The sequence below is a fragment of the Osmerus mordax genome, chromosome 27 (assembly GCF_038355195.1).
Source record: "Osmerus mordax isolate fOsmMor3 chromosome 27, fOsmMor3.pri, whole genome shotgun sequence".
NCBI lineage: Eukaryota > Metazoa > Chordata > Actinopteri > Osmeriformes > Osmeridae > Osmerus > Osmerus mordax.
In genome coordinates, this window is record NC_090076.1 from 5,527,530 (window position 1) to 5,547,550 (window position 20,021).

Here is a 20,021-nt window from a genome sequence, read left to right on the forward strand (position 1 = left end):
TGCAAAACATCGATATTGTCAATAAAACGGATGTCCAATTCCTCTGATGCATTGCCCATTAGTTTCCTCTTCTGTGGGCTAAATATAGGCTGTTGTCATGGGGCTCCTTAGTGCATCACAGTGTGGCCGTTGGGACCCTCATAGGGAAAGAAAAAATTCCTGCCCTTGTTTGTTTCTGCCTGCAATAAATTGCCTCCCTTTGCGGTATAGCAGCTGTCTTAATTTTTCTATCTCCATAAACCCCCTCAAAGCAACCACACGAAAGCTCTAGCTTTGTTTCTGTTTACTGTAAAAAGTGAGTGTGTGCCTTTTTTTAAGTCTTCGTGCAACAAAAAGCATTTAAATTCCATCCCCAAATTTCACCAAAATTTCCCTTGATATATCTCAAGTCGGTTTGTAATTAATTAGGCTCGATTCGGCGGTTTTGCTTTAAACTGCCCTGCGTGCGTATTGCAATTGTTGTTTTATGAGACCAGCTTGGGGGACCCAGCTAAACTGCCATGACTTTGGTCTTTTTTTTTGCATATTGACAGCAGAAGCGCCGTGCGTCTGTTGCCGTGGGTTACCGTCACACGGGTTCACTCCCCAAGGACAGAGCCCCAAAGGGTGTGCTGGGAGGAGTGTTCAGCCAACAGTGGCGCACGACGAGTGAAAGTTCAAGAAAGAGCTTAACCTCTTTAGCACCCCTCGTTCTCTCTCTCGTCTTCCTGTTTACTTTTCTTCCCTCTCGTCGGTACTTTCCGAGTAAACAGACGTCGACGCCCTCCTTCGGCCCCAGACAGATAAGCTTTGTCCCTGAAATTGCTGCGGTCGCCGTGGTCACGGGTCCGAGCTCTTGTCAGGAAGCGCTCCTCTCGCTTGTTTATCTCCCGTCTCGTACGACGGCCAGTCTTTTTGACAGGACGTCTATCTTTTCCCCGCCTCCGTGCGTCTCCCTACCCTATCTGTTGCCCCTAAGCAAGTCGTTTACGCTCCCGAAATCCCGCTTTGCCTCGGGAGCGCTGCTCACCGTCGGATCCACGCTCCGGGTGAGTCAGGAAGTCGGTTGGCCCGTCTCTCTCCATGTCCATGACGACGCTCGCAGGCCTAGATGTACAGCTGCCCCCTCCGTACATGGGCAACTCGGCCGTCAGGCCCTGATGGAGTTTCCGGTAGAGAGAATGTGCGAGTGTGTTTACTGTGCTGCAGCCAGTGGAAGAGCCAGCTGGCGGCCCACGGATGGCCCCCCGAGACTCATCGTTCCCACTCATTACCCAGCACGGAGAAGGGAACTATGGTTTTGGATGTACGTCACTCTCTCACTCATGGATTCCATATAAGAATCCACTGAATTCCAGAGCTGCAGAGGCTGGCTTAGTTCGGGCGTCCATTCTCGAATGTTCTTATTCCACAATATCCCCCCCCCCCCCCCCCCCCCCGTTCAGTTAACGGGAACGCCACACGACGTTTCGGCTGATCCGTCAACTTTTCACCATGAGTTTAACGACGACGCCGCCTCCTCTTTTCGTTTAGCAACCTCTGCATTTTCGAGCTGAGAAGAGGCTCTGCTCCAACACGGGGCTTAGACTCGGAGAGGCTCGGCCCGCAGACGTCAGCGCTGCCTCTCCCATCAATGCTCAGCTTGTTTGAGCAAATAAACAAACCAGTCCCCAGCATCCCTGCGGGGAGAGGCCTTGCAGCCCGAGAGTGAATTGAGTCTAATTTTCCCTAAGCCCGCTCATCAGTTATTCTTACGTGAGTGCACAGATGAGGGAATCTGAGGGGCGTTTTCTTTTTCGTTTTTTTTTCAGCAGACTTGCGTCATCATCATCTGGCAGGAGGGCGGTTGTATACTGAGTGTGAGTGTGTGGGGAGTGAGGACTAGTTGTCTCACGTCTGTGTGTGTGTGTGTGTGTTTGTTACTGTAGCCTGCTCCTTTCAGATTGACCCTGGTCTCGACCGAGACACTCCCTAACCCTCTCAGGGTTTGACGAAAGGGATGTTCTTGAAACTCCTCTTTTTCTTTTCCTTCCAAAAAAAGACATATTTAAGTGAAATGTGACAGGAAAGGCAGGGAGCGAGAGATGGGTGAAGACATGCGGCTCGGATTCGATCCCGGGGCGCTGCGGAAAGGCCTCAGCCGACATGCTACACCCCCTTGTCCGGCCAGCTTCCTTGGTTCCCCTGACTACCTCTTCTCGTCTGGGTGGGAGTGAGATGCAGTGAATGACTGGACTTCTGTGGGGTGTTTGGAATGGGATGGAGGAATCAGGTCTAGTCAGCGATAAACATATGAGGTCCAGGGAAAGAAGTGATTAGTTAGCAGTTCTGTATTATGAGAGCACGTGCTCTGTGCATCCTGGGAGTCTCGCACGCCGGTTCCCACGACATTATGAAACGCGTCGGATTAACGTCCTCCTAAGCAAGCAAAAGATCTTATCTGACCCAGTTTACAGGCTAGTCTGTCTCCTGCTGATCCGGTGTCTACACATCAAAGACGTGAACAGCAGCTCAGTGGTCCTAAACTGACAAAACAGTGTTTGTTTGAAGCCTCACCGAGAGAAAGGGTGGGAATCGAGTCACGCCACACGTCCACCTCGTTGCTCTCAACCATGCCCCCTTTAGTATTTCTCCATCGAACGGTTAGCCTCGTCTCCACTGGGATGGGTGAGGTGAAACGGAAGCCTAACGCCTCACTCATAAACTTGGCTCCTCGCAAGACGTGTTGTCACAATGCATTCAGCCAGTCAGGACACCCCTGCGTCTGGGACTGTCGTGTTTTTCGAATTGCTGCCTGTTAAACCTTCCCCGCACAGCATGCTCGTTGCTGCCAGGCCACCAGATGGCCCTGTTCTAGAGGAAGTGACTGCTACTCTCTTTGGACTAAATGGTTGTTATGAAACCCTCCCTGCACTCTCTCTCCCTCGGGTTCCCTTTAACAGTGGATATTAACCTGAGGCTATGGACAAGGGGGCTGTAAAATAGCTGACATCAGTGTTCGCACAGCTTCCAGAATGCTGTAATGGCTGCCCTCTATCTCGTTTTTGGCCTCTGAGCGCACCGCATTACGTAGTGTTAACGTTAATGCCTTTGTCATATAAACACACTTTGTGTTCAGCGGATGAGGTCATCGCGGAGGGGTTTGATTACAGCGGCGCCTGCGTATTTGTTGTTGTGAACTTTTGAATAATTGTCTTCAGCATACAGACCGCTGCTCCATTTGGTCCGGGTTTTTAAACAGACCTTCTCTGTCTTCCATGCTCCCAATAATCGAATTCCTGGATTGTTAAATAGACCTGACCTGACTTGTAATGGTTACGAAGCGAGCATCTCACCCGCTGTGCGCATTCTGGGGAAACGTTCCACCCGAGAAGCATGCTCTCATTGCGTTGTCGTGACGTAGCCGTCCGAGCTGCGCTGTTTAACAGCCATATGATGAGTGTGATTGCAATACACTTTACAAACAACATGGGATTGAATGATATGATCTGGTGGAAGGGAAGAGGGTGGGGGGGGGGTCACTTGGGATGAGGAAGAGAAGGAAAAACAAGTCCTTTGGAAGTGTTTTGACTGTAAACCAAGCTGGCGGAAAGGGGCAAACACATCATTTGGATAAGGTAAACCTCAGAAGCCTGATTCTGTGGGGATGGTATTTATGTAAACCCAAAGGGCACAGTAGTAGTGTGCAGCTTAACCAAAGGGGAAGTATCATCGCCTACCTCCTATTAAGTACACACTATTTTGATTCATTTCCACCAGTGGTATGTGGGATTGGCTTTATGTATTTTATACCCCTTTTCTTTTGGGGGGGGGAGCACTTTTAGAGTTTATGTATTTTTAGAAAGAACTATTTTTGTTGCTCTGAAATATGTTCCAAAAATGTGCTGCCCATCAGGATGTCTGCTCTTTTAACCACTGCTGCATTCCTGAGTCGCTCCCACTACCTGGATCGAAACACTGTGTCTGTGTGTGTCTGTCCACAGCATTCTCGTCTCCCCCTTGAGCGCCCACCCACCCCCCACCCCCCCTCCCCCGACCCCTCAGGACAGCCGTGTCACCACCGTGTCACCACTGCTTCCTGCCCCACGGCCTTGGCCTCGCCTTCCCACACTGCGGCACGCTGCCCTGCTCGAGTGAGATGTGGAGGCTCCCCCCCCTCTTTTCTAGACTGTTTACAGCGACTCTGCAGACCCCTGGAGAACAAACACTCAGGCAACCTTTTCACTTTTGAGTCCAACCACAACAAATGAGGTCAGAATATAGTTATCCCAAGTTGGTGAAAGCCCATACAATTGGTAGATGCATGCTTTTTTCACTGGTATAAAACAACATACAATAATAGCCATTGTCCCTATCGCATGGTGTTTAACCCATAAGAGAAGAACTTAAGATTCTTGAAATAGTCCTATACTCCTTACTGTGCTGGGTTTTACCCGTTATTTATAGAATGGTCTAAATCTGTGGCTCAGACTAGTGAAAACAAGCTACCTTGTTTAGCTTCACAATGGCATTCTATACCATGAAACCATTTAAAGCTCTTTAACTTGTCTCCAAAACTCTAAGTTGTTTAAGTCAGTCATTTCTTATTCTCTGTACTATTTTTCTCAAGCCTGAGAAAATACCAGCGCAGCCCACGTTGGTTGATTTGAGAAACTGTTGTGTAGTTGTCTATGATAATTGATAGAAGTGTGGGGACATCAGTTGTTGTAAATTCTCCCAACTTAAACCAAGACAAAGAAACCAGGTTGTGTAATGTTTCATAAATAAATCTGTTTTATTTGTAACATATAAAATTAAATCATTTTTTACAATTTATTCCAGTATAACACATGATATCCAAATAAAGTAGCTACATTTTGATAAATAATATTAATATTAAACACATTCATTCATTGACATGTTTCGCTTTGTCTTTCGGATAGAGAAGGGAATTCAATAGCTGCCACAAAACATGAACATGTATGCCCACGTCAGGAAGGAGTGTAACCACACATCCATCTAACAAGTGAAGAAGTAACACATGGTCTCTGGTTCCTGGGTTACAAGATGATCATGGTACACTTATGTTACGTGTGTGTATACAGACTTAACATACACACACACAAGTCTACAGTATGGGTCATTTCTGGTGTTATAGATCGAAATATACATCGCGAATTGATATCAACAACTAACATACATTTACAAATATTAATTACATGTTGCTCCATAATGAAGCTACTCATGATGCTCCAGTAATATGAAGCGATTCTTGATCAAGATTGCTGATTCGGTCACAGCAAACAGTGCACTTCATTAAGTCCTCATGATGTAAGCCCACAATTCCTTGGGAATCTAGTTACAACAGGAAGCTGGTAGTTGATTGGCGCGTTGACTCTTGACCCCTGCGTTTGAACAGACTGCCATTGGCTGTCTGTCCAAGTCGTCGTCGTTCCTCCTCAGGAGCTTCCGGGCCTCACAGCCAGTCAGGACTCAGTCTCTGAACTTGTGGATGTCGTTGAACAGCCTGTAGAAGGGGTAGGAGGCTTCGTTGGCATGGGGACAGTTGAAGGTGCACTTGCAGGACTCGATCATCATGACGTTCTTGTTGAAGGTCTCGCCGTCCTCGCAGCGGAACTTGACCCGGATGGTCCTGGTGTCCTGGGGGCTGCAGCAGCGGCCGTCCACGCAGGAGCCGCAGTACTTGGGCCTGTACTTCTTCAGGCTGGCACAGCCGGCGTAGGTGAACTTGACGGCCTGGCCAGACTTCTTGGTTCTGTTACATTTCTTCCCTTTCTGTTATGAGGAACAAAAGCGAGGAGGAGAAGACAGGCATTTAGTGGTTTGTTTTTTCGGAAACGGTTTCAGTCGACAGGTTGGATTGGTTGGATGTCGTGGGGTACGGTTTGGGGGGTTTCAGAGGCTCTGGGCTTACCTTGAGGCTTGTGTAAGGGGACTGGGTGCATGGCCGCACTTCGCAGATGCGGGTCTCTTTCACCAGCTTGCACTCGTCGTTGTTGTTGGTGACGCGGGTGGAGATGCCCGTACCGCAGGTCTTGGAGCACTGGGACCATGGGGTGGTCTGCACGATGCACTTCTGGCTCTCGAACAAGTGACCCTCAGGCTGTACTCTGAATGCTGGGATGGCAAGAGAAGAAGGCAAGACACGTTAGAAAATGCTATTCGCATGTCACAGGTGTAGGAAGAAGTCATGTGGGTGAGTCCAATGGCTGCCAATAAGGGCTCTTTGCTTACCGGGTAGAGACTTGAGTCCACCCTTGACAAAGGGGATGAACTCGTTCCTGTTGGTGAGGTCGCTCTCGGACTCATCTGTCCGCATGTGTTTGCCGAACAGCTTCTCCATCAGGTCGGTCTCCTTGCCGTCGTCGCACACCCACTCCTCGCAGCACTGGCCGGCCACCTTGACCAGCCTGGGGTTGGCACAGCCCAGGTTGGGCAGGGAGAGTTCCTGTGGGCACAGTGGGATGCAGCCCACCGCCCCGTCGATACACGTGCACTGGTGTTTACAGTTGGGCTGGAAGCTCTCTCCGTTCTGGTAGATCCTGCTGTTGTACTCGCAGGGTCGGCCCTCTGATTTTGCTGTTGAGGGAAAGAGGAACATTCTGTTATTCTGTGCTCTGTAATGTTAGCTGCAGACATCCCATAATGTACTCCCAGTGTACTAAACTCCCTCTGTAGGTCGACTGCAGTCTGACTAGCCACTGAGGTTGGGTTACATATTTGAGTGTAGACCAAGGTGCCAAGTTACAATCAACAATATCGAATCATTAAGTTCTGTCTCTTCGTTTTGAACAATACCCATAGCTTAAACATCATTGTTGGAAATATACACATACCTCGACAGATGCCACGTGTAGCGCCAAAGCTGGCCCCAAAGTTGCATTCGAGTCCTTTAGTGTGGTCACAAGGCTCCGTCAGGCTACAGTCCTCGTTGAGCTGCCTCGAGCAGACCTTGCAGCACCCGCAGTCGTCCAGTGCGAGGCTTACGCCCGGAGCGCACTTGGGCAGGTCGAGAGGACAGTCGCACACGGCGGGGCAATAGAAGGAGAGGACCTGCGAGGACAAGCAAACCCCATGTTACATTAGATAAATGCCTGATGGTGAACCATTTAATATATTTGTACTTTCAACAAAGTTAAGTTTTGTTCGCCGTATTATTTAAATCGATTGACAGCCGGGGTTTTTGCGCGTCCATTAGCTGTATACTGCTACTCAGAGTTAAATCAACTGAAACAGATTAAATGGTTTAATAAAGAAAATAACTTACCAGGTCAAAGCTTCCAATGAAGATCACGATGAAAGAGAACATCAGCATCTTTGCGTCTTCTCTTAGGCGTATAGTCAAGAGTAATTCTGTTCAAAATTCCTGTTCTGAGTGATAAGTCTTCGGAAAAGTCCCAGTCAGTCGTCTGTAGCTGTTTGGTTTGTTTTCCAGTCTTTATAGCCGAGGCTTAGGAGTTGTTCTAGCTCTGGTTGCAGTTGCAGTCTGCTGAGCTTGAGCGCCTCACGCCCTTTATACCGTAGTGAAAGCTGACGTCGTTGTTGGCTGGCTGCTGAACTGTTCCAAAACTATGCAAGGAATGTTTCTTGGCGCGTTTTCCATCCAAGCTAAGCACCACCCTGTCTAACTTTTTTTCTTAAATGAATTTTTCTTCCAGAATTGAACACACTTCTCTCCACCCCCCCCCCCCCCCCCGACCGTTTCCTCCCTTTCCTATACTCCTTTATCCATTTCCTTGGCTTCTTTGTATTATCAGAAATGTCGATAAGAATATTTTGTGTGTGTGTGTTTTAACTAGGCTTACATTTAAAGTGGAGTTTCCTTTTTAGAATAGCCTTTCAATTAAGAGAAGGGCAAATAAACCAATGTTTTCGTCATTAATAACAATATCTTTAACTTTACATCCCTACAAGTTTTTTTACTTTGTTTCTATGAACAGTTTAGGCTTTTGCACTAAAGGATTATCTACAATATGTTGAGTGTCCATTGTTCAAGTTATAAGTAACTTACTTATAATCTACTTCTTGTGGTTCATTTGTCTCAAGATAATGTTCATGTTATATTGATTTATCTTCCCAACCAAGATGGAGGAAATGTAATACTTTGGATATGTCACTCACCCTCTCATTATTTTTATTTTTTTATCTGGAATACTAGCCTACTCTTTTGCCGTAGCTGAGGTGCAGAAAGAGTATCGCAGTAGCGATATTCTGTGCGCTTCTTTGAGTTGTGGGAGAACTTAAGTTTACAGCTTCTATTTTTGGCCAGCTATCCCCTTTATTCCGTAGGACCAAGTATTTCCAGATGCGAACCAGACTCCAGACGTAACAATATTGCCATATTTGGTGTGGCAGTAGCCTGCATTATTAACATATTTCTCCTTCAGCTAGCCAACCACAAAGCATTCCTGACAGCTTAAAGGGTTGTTAAATATGTTCTTCATGAAGGAAATTCCTTAGCATTCCTCGGGTTAATTTACTTTTCACGCAATCTGTCCATCATTATTTGAAAAAAGAATCTTCTACAGTGATCCAATTTTCCATATGAGATGTTAGTTTGGGGAGAAAATACCAAACTCGTTTAGTCTACTTTTCATCGGGTCTCAAATAAGTCACATTCCACCGACATTTGTAATACAGATATACCTGATAGACGTTTTAGGATTTGACCAAGACAACGTAACCTACGTTATAACAGGATGCTTGATGACCGATTAACTTGCCAAAAGAATATACCGACATTGACTGCTTTGGAGGAAAAATGTAATTTATTGTTGAATGTCAGTGTTTATTTTTACTCAAGACCGCGGCATAGTTTTTCTTTAATTCATCCCTGGCTTTAGTTTACTTGACGAGATACGAAGAGAGCGTTGAACAAATAACTAATGGTAAACGCCACGGAGAAACCTGCCTCCGGTGAGTTTGTTTTTGCTTAATCGCAATAGTTTATCTTCTTTCCTAGTTTTTGTTCTGGCGTGACGGCAGTATTTTCCTTACTAGTGTTTGTTTCGAAGTCAAACGTTCAACCACATCGACTGTTCGTCATGAAATACATGTATTGATCAAGCGATTCGATCGATCATATTTGTTTTCCTGTTTATGTATACTAACATTTTAATACTTAAAATCCATCACACTATACCATGCTGTGATAAACTTTGTTGACGAATTGTGAAAACAAACTATTTTTGACAACATGTTGTTACAGTCATTTATAAATCAAGTTTGCTATAGGCTGCATAATCAGATAGTAGCCTATGGCTCCACATAGCACATAATTGTGGTCACTTAGTATCAATATCATCAATGTGTTTTCAGTTATAAGAAACGGAAACAGTTTAGGTAGTGGGACCCTTTCAATTGTGATTCAACTGATTCAGTAGTACCTCACGTCTGCAACAAGTGCCACAATGTGTCGGTACCCTTCAATGAAACAACCATGTCTACTCCATAGCTCCACAGGTCTCCTCAGAACTTTACATTCTGATTTCAAATGCGCTGTGCTACCACGCATTGTTCAGACCCACTTACTCTGGGGGAACAGGGTGTTATTGGAAACAGTGCCGTCATTGTACGCAAGTGGAACTACATGCCACAATATTCCTTCGAAAAAAAATACCCATTTAGGAAACATTACAAAGGCGGGACATGCAATCATAATATTTTCCACCCTGGATTGTCAGTGTAGCTTCCTCTCTTTCAGCTTGTGGAACACTATAGGAAGCTCAATGAATTGTGGGAGGTTCAGAATGTACGCAAGCTTCTCATTGGCTGACCCTCTCCAAGCTGGTTCATGTAACCTCCTCCTCATCAGTTTTTATGACAAATGTTTGTTACTGTCAGCAAATCTAGCTCTGTTTGGAGTTCTTCTTCGAAAGACATGCAGGGATATATATGACTTGTCACTATCGGCATATTTCTGCATATTCCCACACAATTCCCAGTTGTGTCAACAGAATAAATCTCATTGTAATGGAAATCTATCACTTCACACAAACAGTGGGGGTACGAGAGTAGATATTTCGTATTGGTATGAGTATGACCTTTTCAGAGAAATACTGCGGTTGTTTTTGCGGTTTAAATCAACCCCAGGTGGCGAGACGTGTCTGCTGTCACTCATTTTTATAGCTGCAGAGTCTCAGAATGTTCCAGGTGTGCCTACGAGGGGTTTCCTTCGCTTAACCTAAATACTTCACATGGGAGCAAGCAAAAGACAGACTCATCTGAGGCAGACATCCACAAAAGAAATGGAAAAAAACATGGGTGGGTGGGGGGGGGGGGGGGGGGGGGAGAGTGGAAAAATGGAATGTGGGGCTCCTGGAATGTTTAGACCAGTCAGGAAAATTGAGTGGATCTGGAACAAGAAAAGACAAACTTTGGTCCTGGGGTGTGGAAGAATGTTCTCTGGGATGTCTGAAGAAACATTCCATTCAAAGCTAAGCCCAGCGGCTTCCTTAGATGGCACCGCAGGGAAAATGAATATGGTCCCTGCACACACAACACGGCCCCTCATTGACCGAAACACGCGCCCTCCTCTCCCTATCAATCCTTTGACTATCGTCAAGATCGATGGCCACTGAATTAGTCTAATTCTTCGAATGATCTGATGTGAAAGGCAATTTTGATCCCTATTTAAGTGCCCTGCTTTTTTGGTGTGATGGGACGCATCTTGAGAAGGGATTGGCTGGCATTTAGGACGTTGTTAGTCATGCTTGCACTCCATTTAATCCAAATTAACACGTTGTGTAATCCGTCATAGGCTTACATCATGTGTCATGTAATGGATCATTTTTACATTTTCAACTGTAATTTTTTCCCAATCATTCCATCATCCATTTTGTCGTTTTGACCCCCACATAGAAGTCTAGCCAGACTTAAATCTACACAGTAGATATGTTATTACCATGATAGTTGTGTACAGTAAGCATAAATACATTTACATATTTAATAATAGTATTTGCATGTTTATAGTCCATTAGCTGAAACGACTCTCTTGTTTTTCTATTTTATTGCCATTCTATATTCATATAATATAGAATAGTGTGCGGCTACAACAATGTATAAGCTAGTTAGACTTTGACGCATTCCATAACGAACCGCTCACTGTCACAGTTGTGCGGTTCAGTGAGAATTGATACATTCGTACACGTGATGGTTTGTTAGTGCGCGTCATCAGAGCACTGTCGCTTGACTGTGTAGCCGACCGGAGCGGGACTGTCAGTTTAGTAAATATAGAAGCGACAAACGGGAAAACAAACAAACACCTAGAGTAAAAGACAACAGGCTGTTCTCGCTTTCATTCATTTGTAGTTCTGTAAGAACTGCTGATAGGCTATTTAGCATGGCTGGTTTAATGGCAGGTTTTGGGAACTTCACTCACGCTGTTGTTCGTGCAATTCCCTCATCCCTTGCCAAAGAGGCACTGAGGACAAACAACTTGGATGTAGATCTGGCGAAAGCTCAATTGGAGCATGAAGTATACGTCAACGTTTTAAAGCAGAAACTCGGATTGGAGGTGATCGAACTCCCCGCTGATGAGTCTCTCCCGGACTGCGTGTTTGTGGAAGATGCGGCTGTGGTTTGTGGTGACACCGCGCTGATTACAAGACCCGGGGCAGAGAGCCGAAGGAAGGAGGTAAATATTGCATTTATTGCTGTAGGAATGACTGGTTGAAACTATGTGTTGTTATATTGCACGATCAATTATATGCGCCGTGGCTTGACTATAGCGTAACCTGGTAGCACAAACGGGGCATAATTAACAATCAGGCAACGCCCTTTGAAAGACAACCAGTCACTAGAGGATTCATGCACAACTGCAACTTTATGTAGCCTAAAATCTTTTTCGTGTTAAGGCCATGGCAGCGTTGTCATGACTTCGTGTGATGTTTTTCTTCACAGGACATAATTGAAAGGCGCAGGGATTAGTTGTTGAATGATTACAGTTGTTATTACACTAACGAGAAGCCGTGCACGTGATCAAAACAACACATTTTAATAATGTAGGCATTCATTGAGCCAGTGTCACAATGTTTGGCATTTGACTGTGTTGCGTGAACAGATCATTCTTTCCTATCCCCTCATAGCTTTTAGATTACTCCAACTCCTGTACAGCTACTAACAGTAGGCTGTCGGCTGGTGTTGGTGGTTCCCATGCCCTCAGCATGAGTTGCGCAACATCCTTATAAAGGAAAAGAAACTCTCTGGGTCAGTAGAGGCATTTCCCCTCAGTTCACGGTCATGTTTACGTGATAAAAGCGGACCGTTTATACGAATCAGACAAACAGTGCATGCGCAGTTTCTGCCCCTGTGGGCTGTGGACGATTCTGTCCTCTGTCAGTGACAGTGTGTTTGACGGTTGGGCTGGTTCTCTGAAAGCGTCTGTCATGTCACCTCACGTACCCCCGCTGGACCCAGCGCTGGTAATGGTGCCCAGTCACACCAGTGGCAGTGCGTATTGATCGGACTGTAGAGCACTCCCGTGTACTGCTAAAGGCCCGTTGCGTTTTGTTTTGCTCGATTCCAAGCACGTTTCCGGACACAAAAGTGTTTTAATAATGTATCTCCTAGCCTCTGCAGTGTGCGTGAGAATGACGTGGAGCAGGCCGTGTGCTGTTTCACATGGAAGATTGACGGGATGGGGATTGGAAGAGGCGTCTGGGGCTAGTTGAAGTGGTCTGGTGACCTTTGTGTCCATCATGAGAAACATTGTGCTGGGTTTTGAGAGCGACCACGATTTGACACATTGTCACTCACTAGTGCATGCTGTGCAAGACTGATACGGTTGCCCAGCCCATTACCACCTGCCCCATCACCCACTGCCCCCAGACCCTCCAAACAGAACGAATCAATGCCACACATTTACTGGTAAACCGATGTCATTTATTGATGGTTGGATCATTGCTTATCGGTGGAGAAAAATCATTAATTTTCTGTCTTTTGATCTCAGAAGTAAACAGTTCCAGCGAAAGTGGTCTTACAGTAGCAATATCTAGATCACCCTGCTCCCAACTCTATAATTGCCTAGTTATTGCATCGACTGCCAGTAAAAAGTGGAGCTATGTGGTGTCGTTTATTATCGACAGAGATTTGGCTGTTGATGCAATTCTGTTTCAAACAGTGCATAGACATGAATACTAAACCAGCCACTTGCATGGACTTGTATGGGTTTGATTGTGTAATCCATTTCTCATAAGTCACTGATAAGAAGGCAAACAGAACAGACATTTTGCTACAAATATCAGCCCTAAGGTGTGCCATTGGACAGAGATTCCCTTGTACAAAGGCTATTGCATGTGACACCTGTAGTTATCGCAGCCTCAGTGCTATGCATGAAAATGTGACCTTTGGATTGTGGCTTGTGTTTCTTGTAAATATTTAACATATTACCCATGCATTCATGTAACTGATCGCTTTTCGTACAGCCTAGTAAGGAAGTTGTAGATATATTTTTATGTGACATTGTTTTTGATAACCATAACCACATTCTCTTTACTTATGCAGACAGTAGTCTTATGAAATGCTAAAGCATATGTCTGTTTCATATACAACAGTTTATTTGATTTTGATTGGTTTTCTTCCCAGAGCTTGTGGTGGTGTGTGTGTGTGTGTGCGCATAGAATAAGGCCAAACCAAAGAGTGTGTTAATCTATGATAACAACCCTTTCAGTATAGTTTGCATGCACTGCATTGCATATGCAAGGCACATCACAAGTATGAAGATAATCATATAGTATACAGATAATATTTCCCCCCCAAAATGTTATTTACATGCAGTCAATAGCAGGTATTTCAGTTCGCACAAACTGTGAAACAGCAGTTGTCACAGTGTAGTAATAAGCACCTGAGTATCAAATGAGTTACTGAGTGCTGTTTTCTCTCCAGTCATTCAGAATTGCTGAAGTAAATGATTGCTTGCGTGAGGTTACTATTCACAGAATTCATTATCTACCCCTCAACGCTGCCCAATCATTTTTCATTCCGCTAACTGAATGAGCTTGATACTTCAGCCTCTGAAAGGTGTGAAGCATTGAAGGTCAATGAGGACAGGCTTTTGGATGTGTAATCGTGTTTTGAGACTTGTTTTTAGACTTGAACACAGGAACACCCTTCTGGCTTCTCAAAGCATTTATCAGCTACCTGATGCAATTTACAAGCCTGGATAATCAATCACACACACACACACACACACACACACACACACACACCACCTGTGAATCCCTGTCTGTGGTGGCTGTGGGGCTGTCGTTCGGACTGTCAAGCCCCGGCTAATCGACTTGCAGAAGAGGAACGAGTCGTCTTTCCCCTCACTTCCCCCGCCACTTCTTCAATCTTCATCTCCCCGCTACCCACGGGAGCACTCCGACTTCATCATCAAACACCCTCGCTGTTTTTATGGGACAGCCGACTGATGCACAAGTCAAGCTCCCGGCTCAATCAGTATTTGATTTCCCTACTGTAAGCCATATCATTTCATCGTTGCGTCTGTCATGTGTGTGCTATGTTTTCCACATTCATCAACATTTCTCTCTAGGCCAGGGGTGCACAATTAGAATTCAAAGAGGTCCGTTGCCTCACATTTTCTCCCCCCAAAGGTCCACATCATGAACATTTCTTAATTCTTAATTTCATTTATGATTTGGGGCGTCATTATTGCCCATGTAGGCCCTACAGCGACTACATTTACATTTAGGCATTTAGCAGACGCTCTTATCCAGAGCGACTTACAGTAAGTACAGGGACATTCCCCCGAGGCAAGTAGGGTGAAGTGCCTTGCCCAAGGACACAACGTCAATGTCACAGCCGGGAATCGAACCGGCAACCTTCAGATTACTAGCCCGATTCCCTAACCGCTCAGCCACCTGACTCCCGACTAAACAAAGTACTGACACTCGCTGCGGGAAGGATGAAGGCATATATGTCTGTCCACTCGTCTTCGAAAGCTGGATTTTCTCCGTCGACTTTCGTGACTTTTGCGCACGCCGTTCCACGACTTCCCCTCTCGCTTCTGCGTTTGCCTCCTCCCTGTCTCTGTGCTAACACGCCCTGTAAACCTTCGCTTTGATTGTCCTGAGTTTCGTGAAGTGATTCAACTAACGCACGCGATCGGACAACACTTCGTAGTACGGGGAGCCGTCTGGGACCTTCCCAGCTGTGCTGAGCCAGCGCAGTATGTGTACGTTGAAAATAACGGTTGCTTCGTCAGTATTTACTCGAACAATTATTCACGAGAAACGTATCTAGGTTCAGATGGAACCTCCAGCCAATTGTGCGCCCCATGCTCTAAGCCAATGACTGTATCTTTATAAAATGGTCTCATCTCTCGTCCCGACATTATTCTAAAGGCAAACTCTTGACGTTGTAATGTTTTTGTCCGAAGGAATCCGTCAGTCATAACCAAAGCTGGAACTCGTGCGCCTGAGCAGGAAGGCGGGGAATAACCGTCCCAGACCCAACATTTAGGTCACATTTTTTAGACGAAATATTTAGACTTGGTGCTGAGAGTTTACAGTGAGTATCCGCGCTCCCCCCCCCCATCCCCCAGCCTTTCATACCCCCTCAGAGTTCACCCCAAATTGACACCCGATGCTCCAGAGGCCCTGTTTTGACTAGACGCCCTGCAGACGCTCATTTCATTCCCCTCCGTTTCCCCGCTCCCTTAAATGACTTCCTGTGCGGAAGCGACCTGGTTTCCTTCAGGGGGCGCTTGACATCCTCGTGTGAAAGGGGGGGGGGCGTCCCAGGCCCGGCCGGGCCCCGAGTGAGACGGGGTCAACCTGGCGGCTTTTCCCCGACTGTCTGGGACATTCCTCCGCATCCAAACCTGCTGCTTCCTTAGCGAGGAAGGGATTGGCCCCCGTCTCGGTTTGTCTCGCCGACCGTCCTCGACCTCGGAGTTCTTTTTTTTTTCTTTTTCTTTTTTCTCGTCCGGACGTACCGTGTTAAACACACAGTCCAGCCCTTTCTTGTTTAAACCCTTCCACTTCCCCCCCCCCCCCTCCCGTCTATGTCTCGCTCGTACTCGTTCTTTCGACCTCCCCCCCCCCGTGCGTCAAGTGTCTTTCACAGAGCTTGTGAGCTAAATTGGAAACGTCTAGGCCCACTGGTCAAAGCTCCTTTTAGAACATTGCCGGAAAATCGAATCAATAGACAGACGTTTTCAGCTTCGCTTGATATACGACACGGTTTTTTAAGACTTTGTTCAAAGTAGCTTTCTTGTAAAAAGTAAGCTACAGATGTTTTTTTGTGCTGATGTCATTTACAATGTTGTCTGTGTGCTAGTGTAGATATGGCTCTGTTGGCTAGTAAAACCTACTTTAAGTATTCACAGTATATCACAGACTCAATTCAGCCTCGTGAAGGTTATCGAGGCAGAGCCATTGACCCAAGGGGGTTGTGAGTGTGTGGATATTTTCAAAGGCCTGTCTTCACCCTTGGTAAACATCCATATTCATGATGCTTTTGATTTCGACTGTTTAATATGCGCAGCATATTAAAGACCCAAACAGAACAACAACAGGTGTTTGTGTGAGTGTTTGCGTGCAGGTTTATTTTGCGTATGCCCAAAGTGTTTCCTTGAGCTGATAAAACTGTTCAAAGTGCTTTGTGTGGAGTTGGAGAAAACCGGGGTTCTAATTTCAACGCTTTATGATGTCTGTCTTTGGCGGATGTCACAATTGAATTGCAGTGTCAAGCCGTACTAAGTGAGCTAAAATAATAAAGCATTCCCTGCCGCCCCCTTGGACTACGGAAACACGTGACGCTCGCTGGAAACCTCCCAGAAAGACGCAGGCTGCGTCGGTTCGAGAGAGACCTACTCTCACCCCTCTCCCCCCCTGCCACCTTCCCGTCTGCCCCGCCAGCTGTGGCGAGTGGGTACACTTCCAACCTCTCCACCCCCTCTCCCTCACCGAGGGAACAGCTTGCATCTTCTCTCAGTAGAGCAGTCGCTCTCAGTGCCGTGTCGCCATCGATAACGGTTCCGTTTGAAAGGCAGGCGTTGCGGTGTGCTCTTGTTTTGCTGTAACGTCTCCCAGCATACTTGTCAAAGCTCAACGAGAGCTGTACGTTTGGGCCCTGTATGTAAATTCCAGGTCAGGGCTGCCTCAGAGCACACTTCCACACAGACAGTGGAAGTATCATAAACTCCTCGCCCCGTCCCCTCCCATTAATCACAGGGCCGGGTCTTGTATTTACATGCCGAGATGAAGCCGACGTGGCAGGTTAACCTCTGAGGTGAACCTGCCAGCCGCCCCTTGCCACAAACCCAACATCCGCTAGAACAGCCACCTAAAAATAGACATTCTTCGCCCATACAGAAGGAATTCGCAAAAGTAACACACACACACAGGCAGTACACTGCATTCCTCACATACGCGCACCTTGACGCACCTGCGGACGCGAATTGCGAGGTGCTGAATACACACCGCCATCTTGCCAGCGCGCGGGTGTCAACATCACTCATCTCTTTGGACAGGGGCCCGGGAGGACAAGCTAATGCATGGCCCCCGTAACGCACAACGCCGTCAGACCTCGAAAAGCTTTCTCCACTTTACCGAGCCGACCGTTGCTCCGCGGCTCCGTCGCCTCACAGGAACGGGCTCAGTCTCGCTTTAGGGTTAGGGTTAGGGCTAACCCTAACCCTTTTGCCCTTAGGTTTACTATAGGGCGTTTTTTTTCGTTCTTCTCTCTGTCCGTTTTAGTAATAGGGGTGGGAATCTTTTGGTACCTCACGATTCGATAAAAAAATCGATTCACAATTTTATCGATAAAAAAAATAATAATAATTATGTTATAATTTTTTTTGTAAAAATAATTTAAAAACTATTTTTGACATTTGTGAATTGCTAGAAGACTGAATCCCAATTCATACGTGAATCGATTTTTCCCCCCACCCCTATTGATTTAGTCTACTTGGTTCGCCCAATGAACCCTTTGTACAGGCATAAATAATCTTATCCAGCCATGTTGATTGATAACAGACACGAAACGCAGTTTGTAAATAAACATGGATTCTCCTGTCTCGTTCGGTGGCATTAACAATAGTGGATTTGAGTCCTTTGGCCTGTATATCCCTCCAGCTTCGTAATGCCTCTGGACTTAACCTATGTCGGGGCCACGTGTCAGTGCATGCAGGCGCTCTGTGTGTGTATGTGTGTGTGTATGACAGTGCGCTTGCGTGCGTATGGAGTGTTTGCTCAGGGGCCAGACACAGATGTCCAGATACATCTCTGGTATCGGTTTGGTGCCAGAATATCTCCCGGGGGGGGGGGGGGGGTATTCTTGTGCAGAGCACCTCTGTGTGTGTGTTTGGGGGTGGTGGAGGAGAGGGGACTGAGAGAGAAGCAGCCGGGAGGGTACATGCTGCTCCTGTCTGCCCTAAGGTGTAACAGTATGGCGCGATTTCCACACCCAGTCTGTTCTCACGCCAGGTCCGACATTCAAACAACATCCTCCTCCTGTCTGCTCTGCTTTCCTGACCTCAAACATGCCCCCCCCCCACGCACACACGCACACACACCGGCAGATACAAACAGACGCACACCGACTTCAGCCAGACACAAAGGCCCATACACTATTTTTTTTCTTCTTCTTTCGGTTTATGTCTGAGAAATTGGGCACGAACGCAAGCCCAACCGTTCTCTGAGAAGACAAACGCCTGCAGACCAAACCCAAGCACAAACTCGCCCGGCCGTAATAAAGAAAGGAAAGCCTCGACGGCAATTAAGGCACGACTGCAAAACCGGTGGGCTTAGGCTCCACAGCTCACCCTGTATCACTCTCTCACGCTACCACTGTGGAGATGGAGATGAGAGGAGGGGTGAGCCCGGGGTCACAGAACAGTTTTGGGGGGGGGGGGGGGGTCTCTCCTCGCGGAGACCTGAGGCCGTGTGTACACAGCGAGGCGCGTCTCACCCCCGGGGATCGAGGACTCGAATCGTCTCCTGATCCCTTCCCGCCCTCGTAAGATGTTTGCTCAGATGGTGAAAGCGAGTGCGGTCGTTTCCGCACGGCGGGGGGGAGGTGGGGGTGAAGAGGGGGGGGGGGGGGGGACAGGCCGGTCTTGGTGGAGATAGGTGAACTGTAGCATGACTGCTGTCGGTTACATAAGTCGTCGTCGTCCCCCCCCCCCCCAGTTTCCATTGTGCAAGGGTGTTTGTTTGACTTGTCTTTCTAGCGAGGAGGAGGAAGAGGAGTGCATGCGGACGCTCAGGGGCCGATCACATGACGTGCAACGCTGGCACAGCTCTCGGAAAGAAAAAGGAAAAAAAAAGCGTTTATGTTACGATGTTTAACATTACCAGGAAGAAAGGTTTTGGGGATGGAGCGGGGCGATGTTGGGGGGGGGGGGGGGGGCATAGGGAAGGTCATTTTGTTCTGTTAAAAAACACCCTCCACCCCCGCCTTCCCTTCTTTCGAACGTGTATTTCGTCAGCGCATTCCACTCCTGTGTGGCGCTACGGCGGCCGCGCTGTCGGCCAGGAACAGCAAAGAAAGCATCCTGTGGCCGTTTCCCGCTCGATGACACTGTTTCCCAGGTATCTACCCCCCCCCCCGCCCCAAGCTCTGGTCCATAGCAGCAGCCCTGGGAGGGGGAACGCTGTCGAGGGGTTGTCCTGGGCGGGGGCGGGGGGGCGAGAGAGAAGGTGAGTGCTGACGTGTCCGTGAGCGGAAGGTAGGAAAGCTCAGCCGCCCCCTCGTCTGGGCCCGATGAGAGCTGACAGCAGCCCCTACCCCCCTCCAGCCCCTACCCCCTTCCCCCCTCCAGCCCCTACCCCCTTCCCCCTCCAGCCCCTACCCTCTTCCCCCTCCAGCCCCTACCCTCTTCCCCCTCCAGCCCCTACCCTCTTCCCCCTCCAGCCCCTACCCTCTTCCCCCCTCCAGCCCCTACCCTCTTCCCCCTCCAGCCCCTACCCCCTCCAGCCCCTACCCTCTTCCCCCTCCAGCCCCTACCCTCTTCCCCCTCCACCCCCTTCCCCCTCCAGCCCCTACCCTCTTCCCCCCTCCAGCCCCTACCCTCTTCCCCCTCCAGCCCCTACCCT

General features: G+C 47.5%; 2 protein-coding genes across 3 annotated transcripts in view; one reads left to right on the forward strand and one right to left on the reverse strand.

Moving 5' to 3' along the window:
- Positions 1–4,732: 4,732 nt before the first annotated feature.
- ccn1 (cellular communication network factor 1) lies at positions 4,733–7,453 on the reverse strand. Its single transcript, XM_067230724.1, has 5 exons — positions 7,247–7,453; positions 6,816–7,032; positions 6,214–6,558; positions 5,894–6,096; positions 4,733–5,754 (listed from the first exon to the last, which is right to left on the reverse strand). Exons 1-5 carry the CDS (start codon positions 7,292–7,294, stop codon positions 5,452–5,454), a joined length of 1,116 nt encoding a protein of 371 aa, XP_067086825.1. The 5' UTR covers positions 7,295–7,453; the 3' UTR covers positions 4,733–5,451.
- Positions 7,454–11,174: 3,721 nt separating this feature from the next.
- The window catches only part of ddah1 (dimethylarginine dimethylaminohydrolase 1), a 39,903-nt gene continuing 31,056 nt past the window's right edge, over positions 11,175–20,021 (forward strand). For both annotated transcript variants that reach the window (XM_067230453.1, XM_067230454.1), the window contains exon 1: positions 11,175–11,614. In XM_067230453.1, coding sequence (XP_067086554.1) covers positions 11,321–11,614 — 294 coding nt within the window. In that variant the 5' untranslated portion in view covers positions 11,175–11,320. The remainder of the gene's footprint in view (positions 11,615–20,021) is intronic.